Source organism: Poecilia reticulata, chromosome 19 (genome assembly GCF_904066995.2).
Source record: "Poecilia reticulata chromosome 19, P_reticulata-male-v2, whole genome shotgun sequence".
NCBI classification, from domain to species: domain Eukaryota; kingdom Metazoa; phylum Chordata; class Actinopteri; order Cyprinodontiformes; family Poeciliidae; genus Poecilia; species Poecilia reticulata.
In genome coordinates, this window is record NC_088848.1 from 1,360,726 (window position 1) to 1,379,931 (window position 19,206).

At 44.4% G+C, this 19,206-nt stretch overlaps 1 protein-coding gene across 4 annotated transcripts in view; it reads left to right on the top strand.

The window, feature by feature from the left end:
- LOC103481054 (SH3 and multiple ankyrin repeat domains protein 1-like) overlaps positions 1-18,207 on the top strand; it is a 54,721-nt gene extending 36,514 nt beyond the window's left edge. Inside the window, exons 17-28 of one of the 4 annotated variants that reach the window (XM_008436300.3) lie at positions 2,145-2,227; positions 2,309-2,433; positions 4,487-4,622; positions 4,784-4,864; positions 6,140-6,148; positions 6,309-6,338; positions 6,423-6,479; positions 6,559-6,689; positions 8,343-8,469; positions 8,542-11,752; positions 13,119-14,015; positions 14,795-18,207. In XM_008436300.3, the coding sequence (XP_008434522.1) occupies positions 2,145-2,227; positions 2,309-2,433; positions 4,487-4,622; positions 4,784-4,864; positions 6,140-6,148; positions 6,309-6,338; positions 6,423-6,479; positions 6,559-6,689; positions 8,343-8,469; positions 8,542-11,752; positions 13,119-14,015; positions 14,795-14,846 (4,939 nt within the window). In that variant the 3' untranslated portion in view covers positions 14,847-18,207. Of the gene's footprint in view, positions 1-2,144; positions 2,228-2,308; positions 2,434-4,486; positions 4,623-4,783; positions 4,865-6,139; positions 6,149-6,308; positions 6,339-6,422; positions 6,480-6,558; positions 6,690-8,342; positions 8,470-8,541; positions 11,753-13,118 lie in introns of all 4 variants that reach the window. The other 3 variants (XR_014085176.1, XM_081601094.1, XM_081601093.1) reach the window with 3 other exon arrangements.
- Positions 18,208-19,206: the final 999 nt, after the last annotated feature.

Below are 19,206 nucleotides of genomic sequence, written 5' to 3' on the forward strand. Positions count from 1 at the left end.
ACCAAACCAAACTGAACCAAACTAAACCGAACCAAACTGAACTAAACCAAACTGAACCAAACCAAACTGAACCAAACCAAACTAAACCAAACTAAACCAAACTGAACCAAACCAAACTGAACCAAACTAAACCGAACCAAACTAAACCAAACTCAACCAAACTAAACCAAACCAACAGTCTTGTGAATGCCATCATGGAGGCTTTCTGTGTTCATCTACATACAGACAGATGATTATCTTTACTGCAAATGGAGGGTTGGAGGCGGTGCACCATCCAGGATCTTCCTGTGTGCAACATGAATAAAAAACTGAACATCTAAAAGGTTCCTAGGCCCGGTACCCGTCAGGCAGAAAAACAGTCCAGGTCATTTCCATCCGTTGCAGTTGATCAGTTACCAATCAATACATCAAGTTCAGTCTATTACTCCAAAAGGCTTAAAGGGGCAGTATCATGTAAAATGAACTTTTTAATATCTCTCCATCGTGTTTTAATGTTTTTCCTTATCGAAAACCTCCCTGGAGTGTTGCTCTGATTCTTTCATGCATGTTTGAGAATTCTTTTAATCTCCATGGCAACCATAACATTGTTACTTGATTATGCTATAAAATGTCAAAATGTGTCTGGAAAACATAACGCTGCCCCTTTAAGACTTCTTTTTGATAGGAGGTTTGAAAAACATCTTTCACCTAAAAAAGCGTAATGAGTTGATGAGTTGTTCCTCTGTCACGTTAGCCATTAGCTTTAGCCTCTGTGAACAAATTGATCTAATATGGATACAAATGTAGGTTCTTTTCCCCCTGATGGTCCGTTAAACCCGGTTCTACTGGAACCAGAACATCTGCTCCACCTCCAGCTGCTCTGAGTCAAACCAACCTGTTCCCCTCCTGGCCTGTGGGGGCGCTGCACCAAGAACCACTGAAGGAAACGACATGAAAACCTCTGAAGACACTGAGAGCAACTTCCTTCTTCACCAGATGGAAACAAGATGGAGGATTTTAGCGGTTGGAGGATTTCTCTTTAGGCTAAAGACCAGGAGCCATTTCTGCTGCTAGCGCTAGGCTAGCATGTTAGCTTTGGCTGGATTTACCCAGAATTCCCTGCACTGTAGTCCACTTCCTGCTTTCAGAGTCCACTTGGCATTCACATCTCAAACCGAACCAGAGTTCACTTCAACCGAACCACGACGAAGGTTTGAAGGACCAGAGTTCGACATTCTAGGCAGGCGGACTAAACGGGGCAGGTCGGAATGCTAGCTAACTGGCTAATAACAACTAAAATGGTGCACATGATGATCAGGCCTTCATCCTTCCACCACATTGAGCCTCTTCATGTTTTCTACAAACTTGATCCATGATTCCTGCTGGAGGTAAAGGAACTGTTGTCACTCTGAACCACTCTGACTGTTTCTGCTGGATCCCGGTTCCGTTAATTTGGTTCCATTGTGACTGAGAAGCACAGATGAAACCCCGGAGCGCTCTAACCGAGGCGGACTGGACCGACATGGAGTCCAGCAGTGAGTCATGATTCGAGTCGAGTCCGTTCGGCTGGTGCCGCCTCCCGGTCCAGACATGCCGATGGAATAACGCAGGAAGCTCTAACCAGCCTCACTGCCTGCTGCCGTTTCTCTGCTGGCTGCCAGCCGGCTTGGTTTGTGCAGGCGGGGCCGAGATTACAGGCATGTCCGACCTCATCTCCTACTTAATTTGAAGTGTCATGTATGACCAGCAGTGATGCTCAGGAGTCGGTGCAGCAGCATCCATGTAAAGGCTGCCGGAGGCGGTGGAAGCAGATGCAACAATTTAGGTGCATTTGGTTGTTTTCCGTTATCAGTGTGAGTGCAGATTTCCCTGATGTGCTCTTCCTCCTGGCTCAGTGCTCGTCAGCTGCAGCTGGATCAGTCTGTGGTGTGGAAGCTGCTCTCATTATGATGCTAACTGTACCCCAGCCATCAACCTCTCTGTAAACTAATGCCTCTTTTATGGCCCGCTCAACGAAACCTATCTGTCCGTCGCTGCAGGGGGGTATCATAATGCGACGCAGTGAGAAAAGTCACTGTTTGCATGTTATCTTTGTATTTTACATGTTTTTCATTAGCATTTTTTAATGTTTCTCTCTTCTTCTGAATGCTCTTTATTCTCCACAGCGACTACATCATTAAGGAGAAGACAGTGCTCCTACAGAAGAAAGACAATGAAGGCTTCGGCTTTGTGCTCAGAGGAGCCAAAGGTAAACCTGCTCTGTAAACGCAGCGTGTCACGCAGCGTTTGGTCTGATCTCTCCGTATTTCGCCTTCCTTCTCCCCTCCAGCTCAGACTCCCATAGAGGAGTTCACGCCAACGCCAGCCTTCCCGGCGCTGCAGTACCTGGAGTCTGTTGATGAGGGGGGCGTGGCCTGGAGAGCGGGCCTGAGGATGGGGGACTTCCTCATCGAGGTAGAGCTGCTCAATACTCAGTGCTGGTAACGCTAGCTAAGTAGCTAATCCCAAAGCTCTAATCATAAATGTCAGTTCCCCTAATGCTATAAAGCTAATCCATGCTAAATACCATGTTGGTACAGCTAAAAGTATTTAGCAGAAGCTAAAAGCACTAAATTTAACCAACATCAGAGGTTGGTAATGCCAACTATAAAGCTACCTGTGCTAATCTTAAAGCACTAATTATTAACATTAGTTCTGGTAATGCTACAACACTACACTGACATTGTATTTAGCAGTAGCTAATGGTAAAGCACTACATTCAGCCACAATTTGTGGATGGCAGCACTAAATGAAAGGCTAGCTGTGCTAATCTTAAAGCTAATAATAAATGTTAAATTCACCAATGCCATTTCGCTAAGCCAATACGGAAGCTAAAGCACTAAATGAAACCACAATCACACCCAACATCAGTGATTGGTAATGCTAACTTGAAAGCTATGTGGGCTAACCTTAAAGCATTAATCATGTGCATTTGTTCTGCTAATACTAAACGCTACACTAACATGGTTTTTATAAAATGCTAATGCTAAAGCGCTACACCAATGTGGTATTTAGCAGAAGCTAATTGTAAATTCAACCATGTTGATAACCACCATCAGTCGTGGCACCACTGACTTAAATGTTAACCACGCTAACCCTAAACCACTAATCATAGACACCAGTTCTGCTAATGCTAACATGGACGCCTTAAAATACAGTGAGCTAGTAAAAAGGTTTACAACAGGAACTGTGACCTCACCGCGTCTCTATGACAACCATCAGGTGCCATTTTGATGCTGAAGGTTTTCCAGAAGAACATTTGAACTGAAACCATGATTTGGTCAGATAAGATATGATGGGTCCAGTTTTAATCACAGCCAAAAGAAACAGGAAGTGACAACTCTGATCTGATCACAAAGTATTAATATATCTGGATGATTATTTCCAAAGAATGAATTTGTTTTCCTGTTTCAGGTTTATTTTCTGTTCGTGTCGGTGCTTAGTTCATGTTTTCTACCTGCAGCCAGAGTCCTTCATCAGTTTGGCCACAGCAGATCAGACAGAAAATCTCTGCTGTTTTCTATTTTTGTTTTTTTTACCTTTTCAAAGTTCCTGTACGCCACATTTAAAAGGCACTTCGGAAATGCCAATTTTCAAACCTCTATTAAATCTGACACTTACTTCTAATTGATATTCAGGAGATTATGAGTCACTAATGTAGCTGCTCAAGCTTTAAGATAAGTCATTTACTTCGGTTTCTGACTCAACTGGCAGTAATTCTCCTTAAAACCTGTATGTTTGATTAAAAAAAAACCTTCAGCTCAACCTGTTTCAGATGAAAGAAAGCACCAAATTAGACACAAATAAAATCTGCTTCTGCTCCTGATGGTATAGACCAGAGGAAGCTAATATGCTACAAAATGTGGTGTTTAGTGGAAGCTAATGCTAAAGCGCTGTATGTACCGACATGGTGGTTAGTAGAGGCTAATGCTAAAGCGCTGTACCAACATGGTATTTAGCAGAAGCTAATGCTAAAGCGCTGTACCAACATGTTATTTAGCAGAAGCTAATGCTAAAGCGCTGTACCAACATGGCATTTAGCAGAAGCTAATGCTAACGCGCTGTACCAACATGGTATTTAGCAGAAGCTAATGCTAAAGCGCTGTACCAACATGGTATTTAGCAGAAGCTAATGCTAAAGCGCTGTACCAACATGGCATTTAGCAGAAGCTAATGCTAAAGCGCTGTACCAACATGGTATTTAGCAGAAGCTAATGCTAAAGCGCTGTACCAACATGGTATTTAGCAGAAGCTAATGCTAAAGCGCTGTACCAACATGGCATTTAGCAGAAGCTAATGCTAAAGCGCTGTACGAACATGGTATTTAGCAGAAGCTAATGCTAAAGCGCTGTACCAACATGGTATTTAGCAGAAGCTAATGCTAAAGCGCTGTACCAACATGGTATTTGGCAGAAGCTAATGCTAAAGCGCTGTACCGCAGTTCACGCAGGTTCTTTGGGTCTCTCAGGTGAACGGCCAGAACGTGGTGAAGGTGGGTCACCGGCAGGTGGTCAACATGATCCGGCAGGGCGGCAACAGCCTCATGGTGAAGGTGGTGATGGTCGCTAGGAACCCGGAGCTGGAGGACACGGCTCGGAAGAAAGGTAGGTCACATTTCCCCTGGAAGAAGTAACTTTTCCGTGTTGCTTGACGTACGGCGATGAATGTGACGCCATGTTTACGCCTGTCGAGACGTGGTTGCCATGGAGACGGGTGTTTGTTTTAAAGAGGTTAATGTTTGCATTTGGCCGCTTTCCTTCGGCAGCGCCGCAGCAGTCGAAACGGCTGACGCCTCCTGCCATCGCCCTGCGCTCAAAGTCGATGACATCAGAGCTGGAAGACATGGGTGAGACGGATTCTCAGTTCAGCTACACACATGGAGCACAGGGTTGTCCAGGGTGCGGCGCGGGGGCCGCCAGGGTGCGGCGCGGGGGCCGACGGGGCCCATGGGCCGATAAACGAAAACGTTGTTTTGAGACCATGTTGCAGTAATACAACGGTAATGATGGAAGAACAGATTCTCAAAGATCAATAAACATTAATTTCTAATGAACATTTAACTCCAGAACTGGAAGACATTTTAAATATCCAAAGTAAATAAAACGGCAGAAACAACAAACACAATTAAACAAAATGTCCAGTTGAGACCAAAACACCAGACTGAAACTTTTATCATCCAGTTTTCGTTCAAATGGAAATGATTGAGCTCATTTTAATTTATGTGATTAATTGATTTATTGATCATGTGACAGGCAAACCTCCAACTGGAGTTCAAGAATTTTGTATATGAACAAAATGTATATACTATCAAAACTTTCCTAATGAGTAGAACCACATCAATCCAGAGATTTTAACTGAAAAGCTGCTTGTATTTATTTTATTAATTAAATCAATATCTCATTTATTAGTTTATTTCATAATTTGTCCAACTTAATCTAAAACAATTTGAAATCTAGACAATTTTCTTTCAATACAGAAAATGTTAATTTTTAAGGTTTGGATCTTAAACATCCCGTTTCTACAAAAAACAAAATGGAGCTGCGTGTCGGAGGCGGGGCTAGGCCCACCCAGGCGTTTTAACGGCTGAATGGTTGCCATGGAGATTAGAGGATTTCTCATCAGACATGCATGGAAGAACCAAGGCAACACTCCAGGTTTGTTTTTGATGAGGAAAAAACATTAAAACAAGAAGGAAAGTTAAAAAAAAAGTCGATTTTACGCTTTAAGAATGATGAGACTTGAAACTGATGTGCAGAGAAGCTGAGCTGAGTCAGTAACGAAGGTTTTGCTTGAATAAAAATACGCACCACACTTTTCAAATTTTTGTTTATAGAAAACAAATAATTAAAGGCATGATGTCTTTCCAAGTAAATGACCTTGAAGAGGTGGAAATGTGAGCAGCAGCAGAGCTTCCCAGCGAAGTTCAGGCTGATGTTTTTAACAGTCTGTTGACTCGTTTACACTTTGAATTCAACCCGTGAAGAAGAAGAAAGGTGATAATTAAACAGTGAGGTTAATGGATACAAAGCAGTCAGATGCTGCGTGACGACGTGTTTTATTCCAATTGTCACAATAAAAACCTTTTCCATTTCCTTTTTTTACCCAAATGTGCCGCCTGCAGTGGAGAAAGGTGGGATCAGTGTGCTGCTGTGATCATGTGTGTCTCCATCACCATCCCCGTCATCACACCAGCATTCACCATGTCATACGTCCAAGTATGAATTTCACCCTCATGTGATTATTCTGCGATCCTCCCAGTCGTATCTGATGTGTGTTTTTATCTTCTGCAGCCGCCGCCTCGCCCTGGAAGAAGAAAGCAGGTGAGGATCAGATCGTATCGCCAGGCTGAGCTTTAATTAAAACTGGTTCTGATTGATCCGCTGTTTTCGCTCCGTCGTTTGCAGAGTATGAGCCCGCTCAGGGTCCAGATAAGAAGAGGACCGTTTATCAGATGGCGCTAAGTAAGAGCGGCTGTTTCTGAGCTGGAGAGGGTCGAGAGCGTCCTTCATCATCTTCCTCCTCCTCTCTGTACTGCTGCAGATAAGCTGGATGAAATCTTGGCTGCTGCTCAGCACACCATCACGTCTGACAGCCAAGGTCAGAGAGGTCACGGGGGCAAGAGGGACCGGAGCAAGAGCATCGTTCCCAACGTTCCCACTGTTCCCAACGAGGTACCGGCAGGGAATAATCCCAGATGCTGTCACTAGCTGCGGTTCCACTAAGCATGAGATTATATTTATTGGAATAAATTAGCTTAAAGTTGCAGTGTGTTGATTTTGTCACCATGTTGTGTATGAGACAGAAAATCTCATATTCTTCTCCCAGTGCTAAGAGGAAACAACCAATCAGAGGCAGGAGGCGGGCCTTAGCGCTGTCAATCACAGTCTCTCCCCTAGTGCTCTCTGCTACGCTGCAGCTAGCATAGCATGTGGTGAATGCTTACAGCTAGTTAGCTTAGCCACCGATGACGACGAATGAATGTTTTTTTCTGAAACTGCTGCTTGCTGCTAAATAACATATTTAGAAGCACGTACATGAGGTTAATTGACAGCGCTAAGCCCCACCCCCTGACTCTGATTGGTTGTTTTTGGTGCATTTCTTCTCAGGGAGGAGGTGGAGGATATCGATCTTTTCACAGATTATCTGTCCCGTAATAAAATGTCACAACATCGTGACAGTTTTAACAAACGTGGAACTTGGAAACGTGAAACGTGGAAAAATGCTGCTTTATTGGAAACATTAAAAAAAAAACACATTAGCATTAGCATTAGGTGTTTTTTTGGCTTTACTGAAGTAATTTTTTTTTAAAACTGAAATGGAGACACTTTTTTCACATCACAAGTCACATGACCAACAACCAGATGTTACTACTGGTGGAAACGTCAAAGAGGACAACAGGAAGTGGGAGGAGGATGATGGTGCTGCGCGATTTTTAATGACTTATCTCGTGAACAAACATACTCACGTATGATTTTAATTGCATTTCCTATTTAATGGAAATACCGCAATGGCAAAATTGTTTTTTTTTTGTTTTGTTTTTTACATTAGCAGAAAACAAAGATTAGCAATGGAAACGCAGCCAGTGTCTGAATTTCTGAATGATTTAATCGAATTGCAGATCGTCTGACCCAGCTAGTTCAAGATGTAGCTCATATATCAGGAAGTGAGTAATGCTAATATGAAGGAAGTCTGGCTGTGGAGCTTTTTCTCAGCTCTGTTTGGCCTTAGTGCTCTTTATAGAGGCTGACTGACAACAGGCCACCCACATGAAAACACACAGTTTGAGTCAGGACGTGTCTCTTCATGTTCAGACGAGGACAAATCTATTGGCACCTCTTTAAACATGTAAAAAAAACATTAAAATGTTTATTTTTATGGCAAATGTAAAAACAATGTACATTTAAGTCCAGTACACACATGTTCTTTCAAGGTCGGGAGATTTTATGTTAATAAATTTGAGCTTTTAACCTGAAACACTTGGAGGAAGAAAGACAAGTTGTGTATATTCCATATCTTTTTAAAACAGGCAGTTTTTAAAAAATAAAATTATAGAACTGCAGCTTTTTTACGTAGATAAAAGTAGCTACTGCAGACTCCCCCTAGAGGCGTGGAGGACTTCTGTTTGGTGTCATATTTACAGTTTTTGTTGAGGTGTGGTTCCTCTTCTATTTCCTGTGGCGGACATAATTTCTGTTTCATTTGTGTTTGTGTGTTTTGGAGTTGATGCTCGGTTTCGGTAGAATGTGATATTCCGTACCACCAGCACATTTTAATGCAGTTTTCTGTCTGCTTTTCTTTCTGAAATGGGCTGAAACACACCAAAGCAGCCGTATGAGCAGCCGTCATCCATTAGTCTGATGCAGACTGGCCAAGGATTTGGCTACAACCAGGCCCATTTTCAACCAGGCCATGGACCTCAGCATGCAGTCATGATGCGCCAGAAATCCATTGGTAACCACACGTCATCAACAGATTTCTTTAGGTTTCTTTTTCTGGCTGTAACTTTGTGTTTTTGGGCGTTAGGTGTGACGGAAGAAGAAAGGCAGTACCTCCACCCACCTGCTATGAAGCTAGCTCGCAGTCTTTCAGTGCCAGGACCAGAAGACATCCCACCGCCCCCCAACACGTCTGCTCCAGAGCCGCCTTTATCCGCAGGTCCTTATACTGGTAGAGGGCCTGCTATGCCAATCCCCCCTGTATCTCAAGCTCACTACCAGCTCCACTCACAGCCAGCACATCCTACACAGGCTGCCTGGGAGAGGGGAGGACCTGGTGGGATGAACCAGCAGGTCATGGTTCCCACCCTCCGCAGGCAGTCTGATGGACTCTGCATAAGAGAGCCAGAGGCGCCTCGGAGAGGCGGCGGCAAGATGGGAGGGCTGAGGAGAGGATACAGCAGTGCCACACCACCAACAAGCGCAAAGCCAAAGCCTCAACAGGTGCAACATCCTGTGCAGCTCACCAGCCGGGAGCAAGGTGGAGGAGCCGGAAGGGGAGTAGCGAGGCGTGGAGGTCGTGGAGCTCTGATCAAGCAGTCAAAGGTGGAAGACGGGCTGAGACAACATAGGGGCAAAGGAGCTGCTACCAAAGAGAAGAGCTCTATCCCCATCCCTACGATCATCGTCAAAGCGCCGTCGACCAGCAGCAGTGGCCGAAGCAGCCAGGGTAGCAGCATAGAAGCAGAACCGTCTCAGGATGTGGAGGACCAAAGCTCTGGGAACGCAGCTCCAGACAACTCCAGCACAAGCCTACCTTCACCACTGACCCCCACACCGCCTCAGCCGACTACACCCAACTCCTTACCTTCATCGAGTGTCACACCCGCTGTCTTTTCTCAGCAAAACCTGGAAAAATTTGACTATACCTCAACATTTGGCACAGCATTTAGTGGAGGAGGAACACGCAGGGACAGGGAGCGATTAAGAGACATGAGAAGAAAGAGCGCTTCCTTCTTCCAGTCATCAGAGGAAGACATCCAAGGAGAGGCAGGTGGTGGAGACGGAGGAGGGACACTTGAGGCCCAAGTTCAGCCTCTGCAAGGCTCAAAAATGGAGGTACCCACCCCTCGACTTCGGCCTTCCAAGTCTATAGATGAAGGCATGTTTTCTGGAGACAACTTCATGAACTATTCCAGCAGCATGCCCCCAGCCTTTGGCCTTCCAGAGTACTCCTCACCTGTCCTTGGCCAGGATGGGCAGCCCAGGTCAGCCCCCTCAGTGTACGGCAGCCAGCCTGCTACAACTTTTATCCACCCACTAACAGGGAAAGTGCTTGACCCCTCGTCCCCACTTGGCTTGGCACTGGCTGCAAGAGAACGAGCTTTGAAAGACGACCGCAGGACGCGCCGAGATGATAGGCACTTTGGCCGGCAGATGTCCACAGTTGGATCCTTCCCTACACCAATTCAGACCCCAACACCTTCGCTGTTTGCAACCCCGACGCAATCGGCATACACTTCTCCGGTGTCCCTCCACCTTGGATCCCCCTCCGCCACCACCTCCCCTGCGTCTTTGAGCCGGCCGCAGTCACCAAGGATTTTACGTTTAGGAGGTGGAGGAGGAGGAGGTGGGGAGAAGATGGAGCGAGAAAGAGACGGAGGGCCTAAAGAGGGTCTTAGAGTCCGTTTCTCTGAGGACAGAAACAGCCAGTTTTCAGGCCAGTACTACCCACAGAGCAGCAGAGAGAGAGAGAAGGAGATGTATGAAAGCAAACATGCTCAGGCTGTTCAGCCTCCTCCCCCGCCAGCTCAACCTGCCCCCCGTAGACCCTCCTACTTGCAGATGGAAAACGTTCCCAACACAAACTACATTCCACAGTACACTGTCCCCACAGCTCCATCACAGACTAACGACGCAATGGGAGAAGCAAGAGCTGGGGCGGGCGGCCTGGGACTGATGGTTCTCCCTCCTCCAGCTCCCTCAATAGACGTAGACGAGGAGTTTGTTTTTGCAGATCCTTTGCCCCCTCCGCTACAATTTGCTAACGGAAAGAATGAAAGAGCAATGGAGTTCTCTCAGCATCATCAACACCAGAGGCAACACCCTGCTTCTGCTGCCCCACCTCCACCACCCCCTCCTCCGTCTCCCAAGCCCTCAAATGCTCCCCAACAGTCTTCACAAGGTGGCGACTCTGCCGCCTCAAGCCTCACCTCCTACGACAGCGAAGTGGCCAACCTCACACAGTCTGCACTTTCTCCATCGTATCCGTCCCCGCAAATATTTGCACCGTCGTCCACGACCGCCACCACCTCAGCGGTTGCTGTGCCTGCCGCATCACTACACAGACCCCAGCCCATGTCACATGCCCATCCTTATTATGGCAGCGCCAATGAGCCATTGGTTGGGGTTCAGACGCCGGCCCAGGACAGAGGCACAGCGGCCCTTACCACCACCATGACCTACGCAACAACGACGATGACCGCAACTGCTGCTGCCACAACCACAACAGCCTCTCCTGCTTCCTCCGACTACAGCATGGCTGGGCCCAAAGTAGGCCTTAGCACAGGGAGTAAAGGAACCGATCCCACTCATTCCAGTACTATGATTCCCAAGAGTGGAGACTGGCAGGACACAGTGGTGGATTCTGGCATTGAGGAGCTGGACAGTCATAGCAGTAGTGACCATCATCTAGAAATGCTGGGACTTGGTGGCTTGAGAGGAGAAAAAATCGGACTTGGAGGTGATGGACGAGGAGGGGAGGGAGAGAAAATCAACGAACATCAGGATTCCTGTACAATCTACCGCGGAGGGCAACCGTTTGAGGTGCACACCTCCAAAATGGCAAACCCTGTCTTTCCCAAGATGACGCATTACAAAGAAATGGAAGGCAGAGGCCCGCCTATAGCGTTACGCAGGCAGAACAGCACCAATCCTGCTCCTTTGCAGTTGCAGAGACAAATCCACCCTGAAGATGCTGGTTTGGAGAGAACTCTTGTTGACGACAGAAAGCACAAGCAGAGTCGGGCCAGAATGGAAGATGGCTTTAGCTCCGCGCTGGCGGCCTGTCTGGAGAGGCCCATAGAGCCCCGATCCGTGGTCTGGGGCGACATCACTGAACACGAGCAAGAAGGAGTCCAGCATGGGGGTATGGTGTTGGAGGGTCGCAGGCTTCACTCGCCTTTTTCCGGTGTGAAAGCCAGCATCATCAACGAGTTGAGTTCCAAACTGCAACAGATGAGCAGCATGAAGAGTATGGATGACTGGAGTCACGTTCCTAAGTCCCCCTCCATGCATAGGTTCGTTTGTTTTGATCAACTTCTCTGTAAAGTTTCTTTAACAAGCATGGCAACTTCCTAGTAGCATTTTAAAGGGAACTGAAACTATTTAAACATGTCTGCCTTAACCTAAAAGTTGTTTGTGATACATAAAAACCTCATTATTTCTATTGGTTATATTTTCACCTAGGCTGGTCACCATTTTTTTTACCTGTGCAATGCATGCTGGGACTTTGACATGGTAGGAGGACTTGAGACTAAACAAAAAACACAAAAAGTAAACGTGGTGAAAACTAACATTACACCCACAAAACGTCTGGATTGAGACAAACTGTCTCAAAATTCTTATATCTATTAAAACAAGCTAACATGATTGGCTTGTAATCTATTGTTTATTATATTAGCTAGAGCTAATGCTATATGTTTGCTAGAGCTAGCACCATTAGCAGAAGCCAAGACCATTGTCTAGCCCAGCCTGTTGCCTAGTAACCAAAGTTGCGGTCCAGCATGTTTGGTCAGTGGTTTTATCGCTGTATGCTGTGTACAATGGCTGCTGGAAAAGTGTTTGGTTGTTGGCTTACCATCCAAAACCACTTGCTGCATTCCTGTTGGTTGTGCAGCCGGCTCTACTTCTGCTTTTGAAAGATGTACGGTTACATAATTGTGCTTCTGTTTGCAGCCACTTTCACATGTAAGTGTAAACGTTGAGTTCTGGGGGTGCGTGGCCAGCAGCTCATTTGAATTTAAAGTGACAGAGGCCCTAAAACAGCTCATTCTGAACTGAGCAGATTAAAATCTCATGTGAACATGTTTTGTGTAGCCCAGACAGATCCCAACCTGGAAGCACAATGGGTCGGTCACCTTCAACGGAAGTGAACAAAGTCATTCAGTCCATGTTGGCCAAACTTCCAGATAATAATAATAAGACTGTTTTGGATATATTATTGCTGGCAAAGACTTCGTTGAGCTCGGCACTTCTCTCATCGCAGTTTCAAATGGTTGTTTAAAGAACACGCCTCCTTCACAATCAAGATGGCTCATTACACACGTCACGGCCAAACGTTAGCAATCAGGCAGAATCGGATTCAATCGTTGAAAACTTTAACAGATTCAAAGCCTCCAGAAAGTAAACGTTTCTGAATAGCCAGGAGTCCAGACCCTCTGGATGAAGCAAAGCAAAGAACAAGGACCTGGTTTTCACCAGGCTAGATGACCAACACATCCCTCTGATGTGTTGGTAAAGGCAGCCTGGATCAGACAGCGTTTCAGTTTCACTTGAAGCTAGGCAGTAAGAACCAGCCTTGTCACCATCAGATTGGATTAGATGTAGTTCTGTGCTGATCTTAATGATGGCACCATTGTAAGGTTTTTACGTTGTGTCTTTCAGGTATTCAGCAGATTTTACCGATGCCTTCCACAGCCCACCGACCGGTCGCTCCACCTCGCCGCTACCGACCTCCTCCCCGCAGCATCGACAGATCCTGACTCCCAACCTCTCGGCCTCCCCTTCTGTCTCTCCGTCTCCTCAAGTCCCCGTTCAGCGCAACTGGACCCGCTCCCCTTCTCCTCAGATGCCAACCTCCCCGGTACATTCCCATCCTCCCCATTCCCCAACCTACTGCCCATACCCAACATCACCTAAGCACAGATCTAAGTTACGCAGGCAGACTTTTGATTTTCAGTGTAGTCCCTCTAAAGAGATGCGGTCATCGGTTTCCAGGCGCCGGGCCCCCAGCCCTCTCATCTACAACACCGAACAGCAGAACCCAACACCACCCAGACCGTCCTCTCTCCCCATACTTCCCTCCACGCCTATCTACAGTAACCCCTTTGACTTTCCTGGCCCTCTCACTCCTCCATCTCCTGGTCACTCTCTCGGAGATCCCTACCACGCCTCGACTCCCCCGCTGTTCTCTCCATCCGGTGTGCCGAGTCCGAACCCTCTACTAGTCTCACGCTCTCTCTCCCCAACTCATTTCTTCTCGGGAGCCTCCTCCCCTTTGCATCTACCACCCAGCCCTTCTTGTCTCAACTACCCCAACCTCAGCCCCGCTCCCCCTGCCAAACCCTTTGCCATCAAACCTCTACCTTACTGGACCAAGTACGACGTTGCCGACTGGTTGACTTACTTAAATTTGGGTGAACACAGGGAGCGTTTTATAGACAACGAGATAGACGGATCTCATCTCCCGTCACTTACTAAGGACGACTTCTTGGACCTGGGAGTGACCCGAGTGGGGCATCGAATGAACATCGAGCGGGCCCTCAAGAAACTCACTGACAGGTGAGGGAGGACGAGAACAGGCTCAGGGAGATGTAGAGGCGACTCAAACGGTCCAAAAGGAAACACTGGATGGTGAAGGAGCGTCAGAGTGTCTCGTTAGCTTCATTTAAAGGTGCAGTATGTAACTTTTATAAAGCATTTGTTTTTACATGTTTGTTAAAGCTGTCACCATGTCATGACAGTTCAATATGAGACGGATAATCTGAAAATATTGATCTCCTCCACACCCTCCTTGAGCTGCTACTGAAGAAATGCACTAAAAACAACCAATCAGAGCCAGGAGGCGGGGCTTATCGCTCTCGGTCATCCTCATGTACTGGCTGCTAAATGTGCTAATGCCGGATAAGCAGCTCATCATTACAGGAAAACCGTTTTCCACCGTCATTGGTGGCTATGCTAGCTGGCTTTAGCATTCATGACATGCTATGCTAGCTGCAGTGTAGCAGAGAGGAAAATCCATTAAGCCCCGCCTCCTGCCTCTGATTGGTTGTTTCTAGTTAACCCCGAGAGAGAACAGATCGATTTTTTTCAGATTATCTCATAACATAACATCACCACATAGTGACAGTTTCAACAAATAGGTAAGAAAATATTTTTCTAAAAGTTACATACTGCAGCTTTAATCCAACCATGCCTTACCTTTCAACCTTCTTTATCCTTAAAGTCTGATTAGTTTTCCAATCATTTCTCCATCTAACTGCATTTTTATCAACCCCATTTAGTTTGTAGTTAAAGTCCACCCATTCTCATTCTTTGATTTGGCCTCCTTTTCTCCCCAGGCGTCTCTCCTCTCCTTTGCATGTCCCCACGTCTCCTCGAGACACAGACTGAGAAAGTGAAGGGATGATTCAGAGCTGACAGAAAAGGGAGAGAAACTTATTGACAAAGCTGATCAATAACAGAAGATGTGCAAGAGAAGATCAGTGGACATCAACAGGCCTCAGGGGCAGAAACCTGGGCTTTGCTTTACTGTGGATCCATTTGTGGAGTATAAAAAAAAGTCAGAATGTCTCAAGTCGATGGTGAAAATATGTTTCTAAACTTTTGATGGACAGGCTTTTAATTAACGCACTATTTTTTTGGTGTAAAAGAATAAACACATTTGCAGCGTTTTTTTTTTTTTTTTTTTTCTTTCAGGCTCGGCGACAGATGGATCCTCACACCATCTGCTGCTCAGAGCTGCAGAAAACTCAGAAAACTTTAGTTGGAGTTTAGAGACGAGCAGAAAAATCACCCAAGGAAAATGTTATTTACTGTGACTGAAGCGGAGACGCTATTAAAAGCAGAGACGTGAACGGCACATTCTGACGTCTGCTTTATGCTTTCAGCAGATCCCATGATGAGTTTTATTTGTAAATGATAGACAAAATAGTATTTTATATGAAATAATAAATATATATATATATTACACACACATATATTTGCAGATTTCCCCCAGAAGTTGCTCCCAATAAGCTTCGTATGTTTGTACTTTGCGAGTGCTAAATATATATTACATGTTTAACAGGATTAGTAAAAAGAGCCCATCTGTTTTGTACTCAGTGCTGATAGCAATCATTCATATAAAACTGGTCAGGGTGTTTTTAAATGTTCAAATTACACTGTAAAAAATGAGGAAGAGATTTAAAGGCTCCATCAGGTTTCAGACAGTCTTGGAACAAACGGAGTTTTGTGTTTTGGGGTGAAACTAAAGTTGTATCCTTCCTCTTTGGTGCCATGAGGTCGGCCATTTTGTTTTTTTCCAAGTAGGTGAGGTGATGAAAAAGGGCTTTTTACTGCTTCTCTATTTGCCTGAACTTCTCGACCTTATGCCTCTGTGAGTCTGATAATGTGAGTGTGTTTGTCGGTCTCAGATGCTTCTCCTGACTTATACCTTCTCTTCCTAAAGCCTTTTCCATAAAAGCAAATGCTTCTTCTGCTCATAAAATGTCGAATTAGTTTTTATTTCTGAACTGTCAGTCCCACAGATTCACTTTTCCACAAAGCAACCAAAACTAATTTTCCACATATTTTTGCTGTAATAAACGGAAAAACTACAGTTTGTGTTACATATTGAACATCCGATCTCGGCTTTATTCTATATGATGGTCGACGGGCGCAAATGCGCAGCAAACACATGAATAAAGCCAACTCCAAAACACATGCAGCAAAAACCTGCAACTAATAAAACAAAAGAAATAAAAATCTGCAACCACAGGAAATGGAAACAGCCAGGTCGGACACGGTAACAAATGTTTCTGGACGATGAATTGTTCCAGAAGTTATTGCAATAAACGGTTTTATTGTTGATATTCCAGTAATGTGATGGTCATGGCTTAAAAATGCTAGAACACATTCTCAAAGATCAATAAGCATTAAACTGTAATGATCATTTAACAATTTAAATGTCCAAAACTAAAAAAAACAGAAACGACAAAATCAATCATGAAGTCTTTGTAAACAAAATTGTCCTTCAAAATAAAATCTTGAGACCAAAACATAGACTGAAGATTTTTACCATCCAGTTTTTGGTGGAAAAACAATAAATCACGCAAATAGAAATTATTTAGCTCGCTTTAATTTATCATGCTATTTAGTTGATTTATTGTGACGAGCCCAACTCCAAATTGCAAAAATAACAGCAAATATGAAACGATTAAAACTCACTCCACAAAACCGAAGTCCTCCATTCCACTAGGGGGAGTCTGGAGCTGTTAATGTTCCCTACATCCTACATAAATATACTGGTGTTCAACAATATAAAAGATTGTGTGTTTAAGAAGACACGACATAGACGTCCAGTCTTTACTGAGGTTCTGGTCTCATGATTTGGTGATCGACTCCCCCTGGTGGTCTGGAGGACTTCCGTTTGGGGAGCGAAATACCAGCGTTTTATACCTGCTGCTGTGTTTCTACTTCCTGTGGTTGCAGTGTTTTTCATTTGTGTTTTATTGATCGGAAGTTCTTGCTACGGAAAAGGATTAGGGCCAGTGGAAAAAAAAAAAAACAGTTCTGACTTTAATCTCAGAATTCTGACTTCTGAGATTAAAGTCAGAATTCGGACTTTAAACTCAGAATTGTGAGATTAAAGTCAGAATTCTGACTTTAAACTCCGAATTCTGACTTTTTTTCTCAGAATTCTGACTTTAATCTCAGAATTCTGATTTCTGAGATTAAAGTCAGAATTCTGACTTTAAACTCAGAATTGTGACTTTAATCTCAGAATTCTGAGTTTATAGTCAGAACTGTTTTATTTTTTTTTCCAGTGGCCCTAATCCTCTTCCGTATCTTGCTTCTATTTTCTGCGATTCCAGTGTTTTTCAAATTCAAAAACACTTAACTGGTCCCAAATTTTATGATTGTAAATCCATGCCCAGAGGTTCCAGTCGTGCCCAGAACAGAACCAGCCTTCATCAGGTTGTTACCCACACAGAACTTCAGTCAGTCACACCCTCATTCATGGCACTGATGTTTCTCCATGTGGCTGGCAAAGAGCGACCCGATCCGTTCCTTCAAACAACCCCATAGGGCCTCGTCGGCTTCCTGTGACGCTTTCAGGCGTCTTCCTAACGTAGTTTCTGAACAAGGGTTTTGCATTCAGAGCAGAGAAAAACAAGATTGTGATCTTGATATATAAATGAATGTGTTGCCTGTGTTTTTTTCTTTGTTTTGCATTATTCATGCGTTGGCGGCGCTTTTTGCCATTTGCTGCGCGTTTCGCCCGTCGGCCACGGTGGTTTTAAGATGCCAGTGCAGCCATTTAACTGTGGGGCAAACATCACTTATAGCTTTGTATGTAATGACGATAATGTCAGCAAAGATGATAAAAATATAGTATAATGAAGATTATAATATTAGGTATGTAAACATTTTTAAGAATCTCTGTCTTCCAGATAGTGTGGACAAATTCTTTGACGTTTTATGTTTAATTTCTGGGTTTTCTGTAAATGTTTTCTATACTGCAGTGACTCCAGTGAAGCTTAAAGGCCCAAAGCAGAACATGGACTGAGCCGTAGTGTAGAAAGCATTGCACCTTCTGAACTCCAGAGTATTTTTAGGCCTAGTGAAATGCATCATGACCACATACAGTATGAGCATAAGTATGCAGAGATAAAAGGTATATGAATATATATATAAATTTTGTTTTGAATAAAATACAGTATATAATATGATAGAGAAACAACTAAGGTGTTGAAATAAAAGCTGAAATAAACCCCGGCTCTGTCGTCATTGCTCCCGTGATGAACCGGTTGGAGGTGTTTGGATTGAATGGAGTCATTTGGCAGCAGCAGAGCTGGAGGACGGCGCCGTTCTCAGCTGCAGGCTTGTTTTCCCTTCGGTTTGCTGAGTTAATGGTGTAAATGTTTGGAGCTCGTGGGCAGGAAGACGAGGAAATGGCTTGTTGGAGAGCGTGCAGCCGGCTCAAACTGGCCTGTGAGGCATTAAGTAGATGAATGTCTGTTTGCAACCAACTCACAAATTAAGCTATTTTTCTGTGTGATGGTGAAGCTGAAACATGATTTTTTCTTTCTTTCTTGTCTACGTGAAGAAACCTTTCCAAGAAACAAATAATGTCTCCCATGACTTTATCCAAGGTACTTAGTTTGGGTGGCATGATGTGCTCTGAATCATCACTGAGGTCATTGTTTGTTTGTCTTTAAAAGAAAGCGTGATTCAACATGGTGGCTTGTTTTTTCTTACAGAAATATCGACACTCCTTAAATTCTTCCCATTATGCCACAACTAAAGTCTTTTTGTTAGGATCAGATCAAAGCAGCACATCTTTGTGAAGTTTGAGGAAAATGATTTGCACTGAACATGTTTAGCGTTTTGGTAGCTTTGGAAACGCTTAGCACATTTAGCTTGCCCTGTGTTAATTTTCCTTGCTAATTTACGCTATTTTCTGACCTTTGAGTTGAAAAGAGTTTGACATCTGTGATTAATATTTGATTTTCAACATTCAAGAATCTTTCAAGAAGTTGAACGTTTATATTCACGCTCTTATTTTGAAATGGTTGAACACCTTTACGCAGCAGTTCTAGTTCCGGTCCGCACGTCTTTCCCGCGTTCTTTCACTAAACTTTATTGAGAAATGGCAATAATACAGCAGTTACATACACAACCAGTGGTATTAATGAAACAAATGCGTATAAAAATTCACATGTATGAATTGTTAGACGCTGTTTGGATGTCAACTCGGTTTATCTCCTTA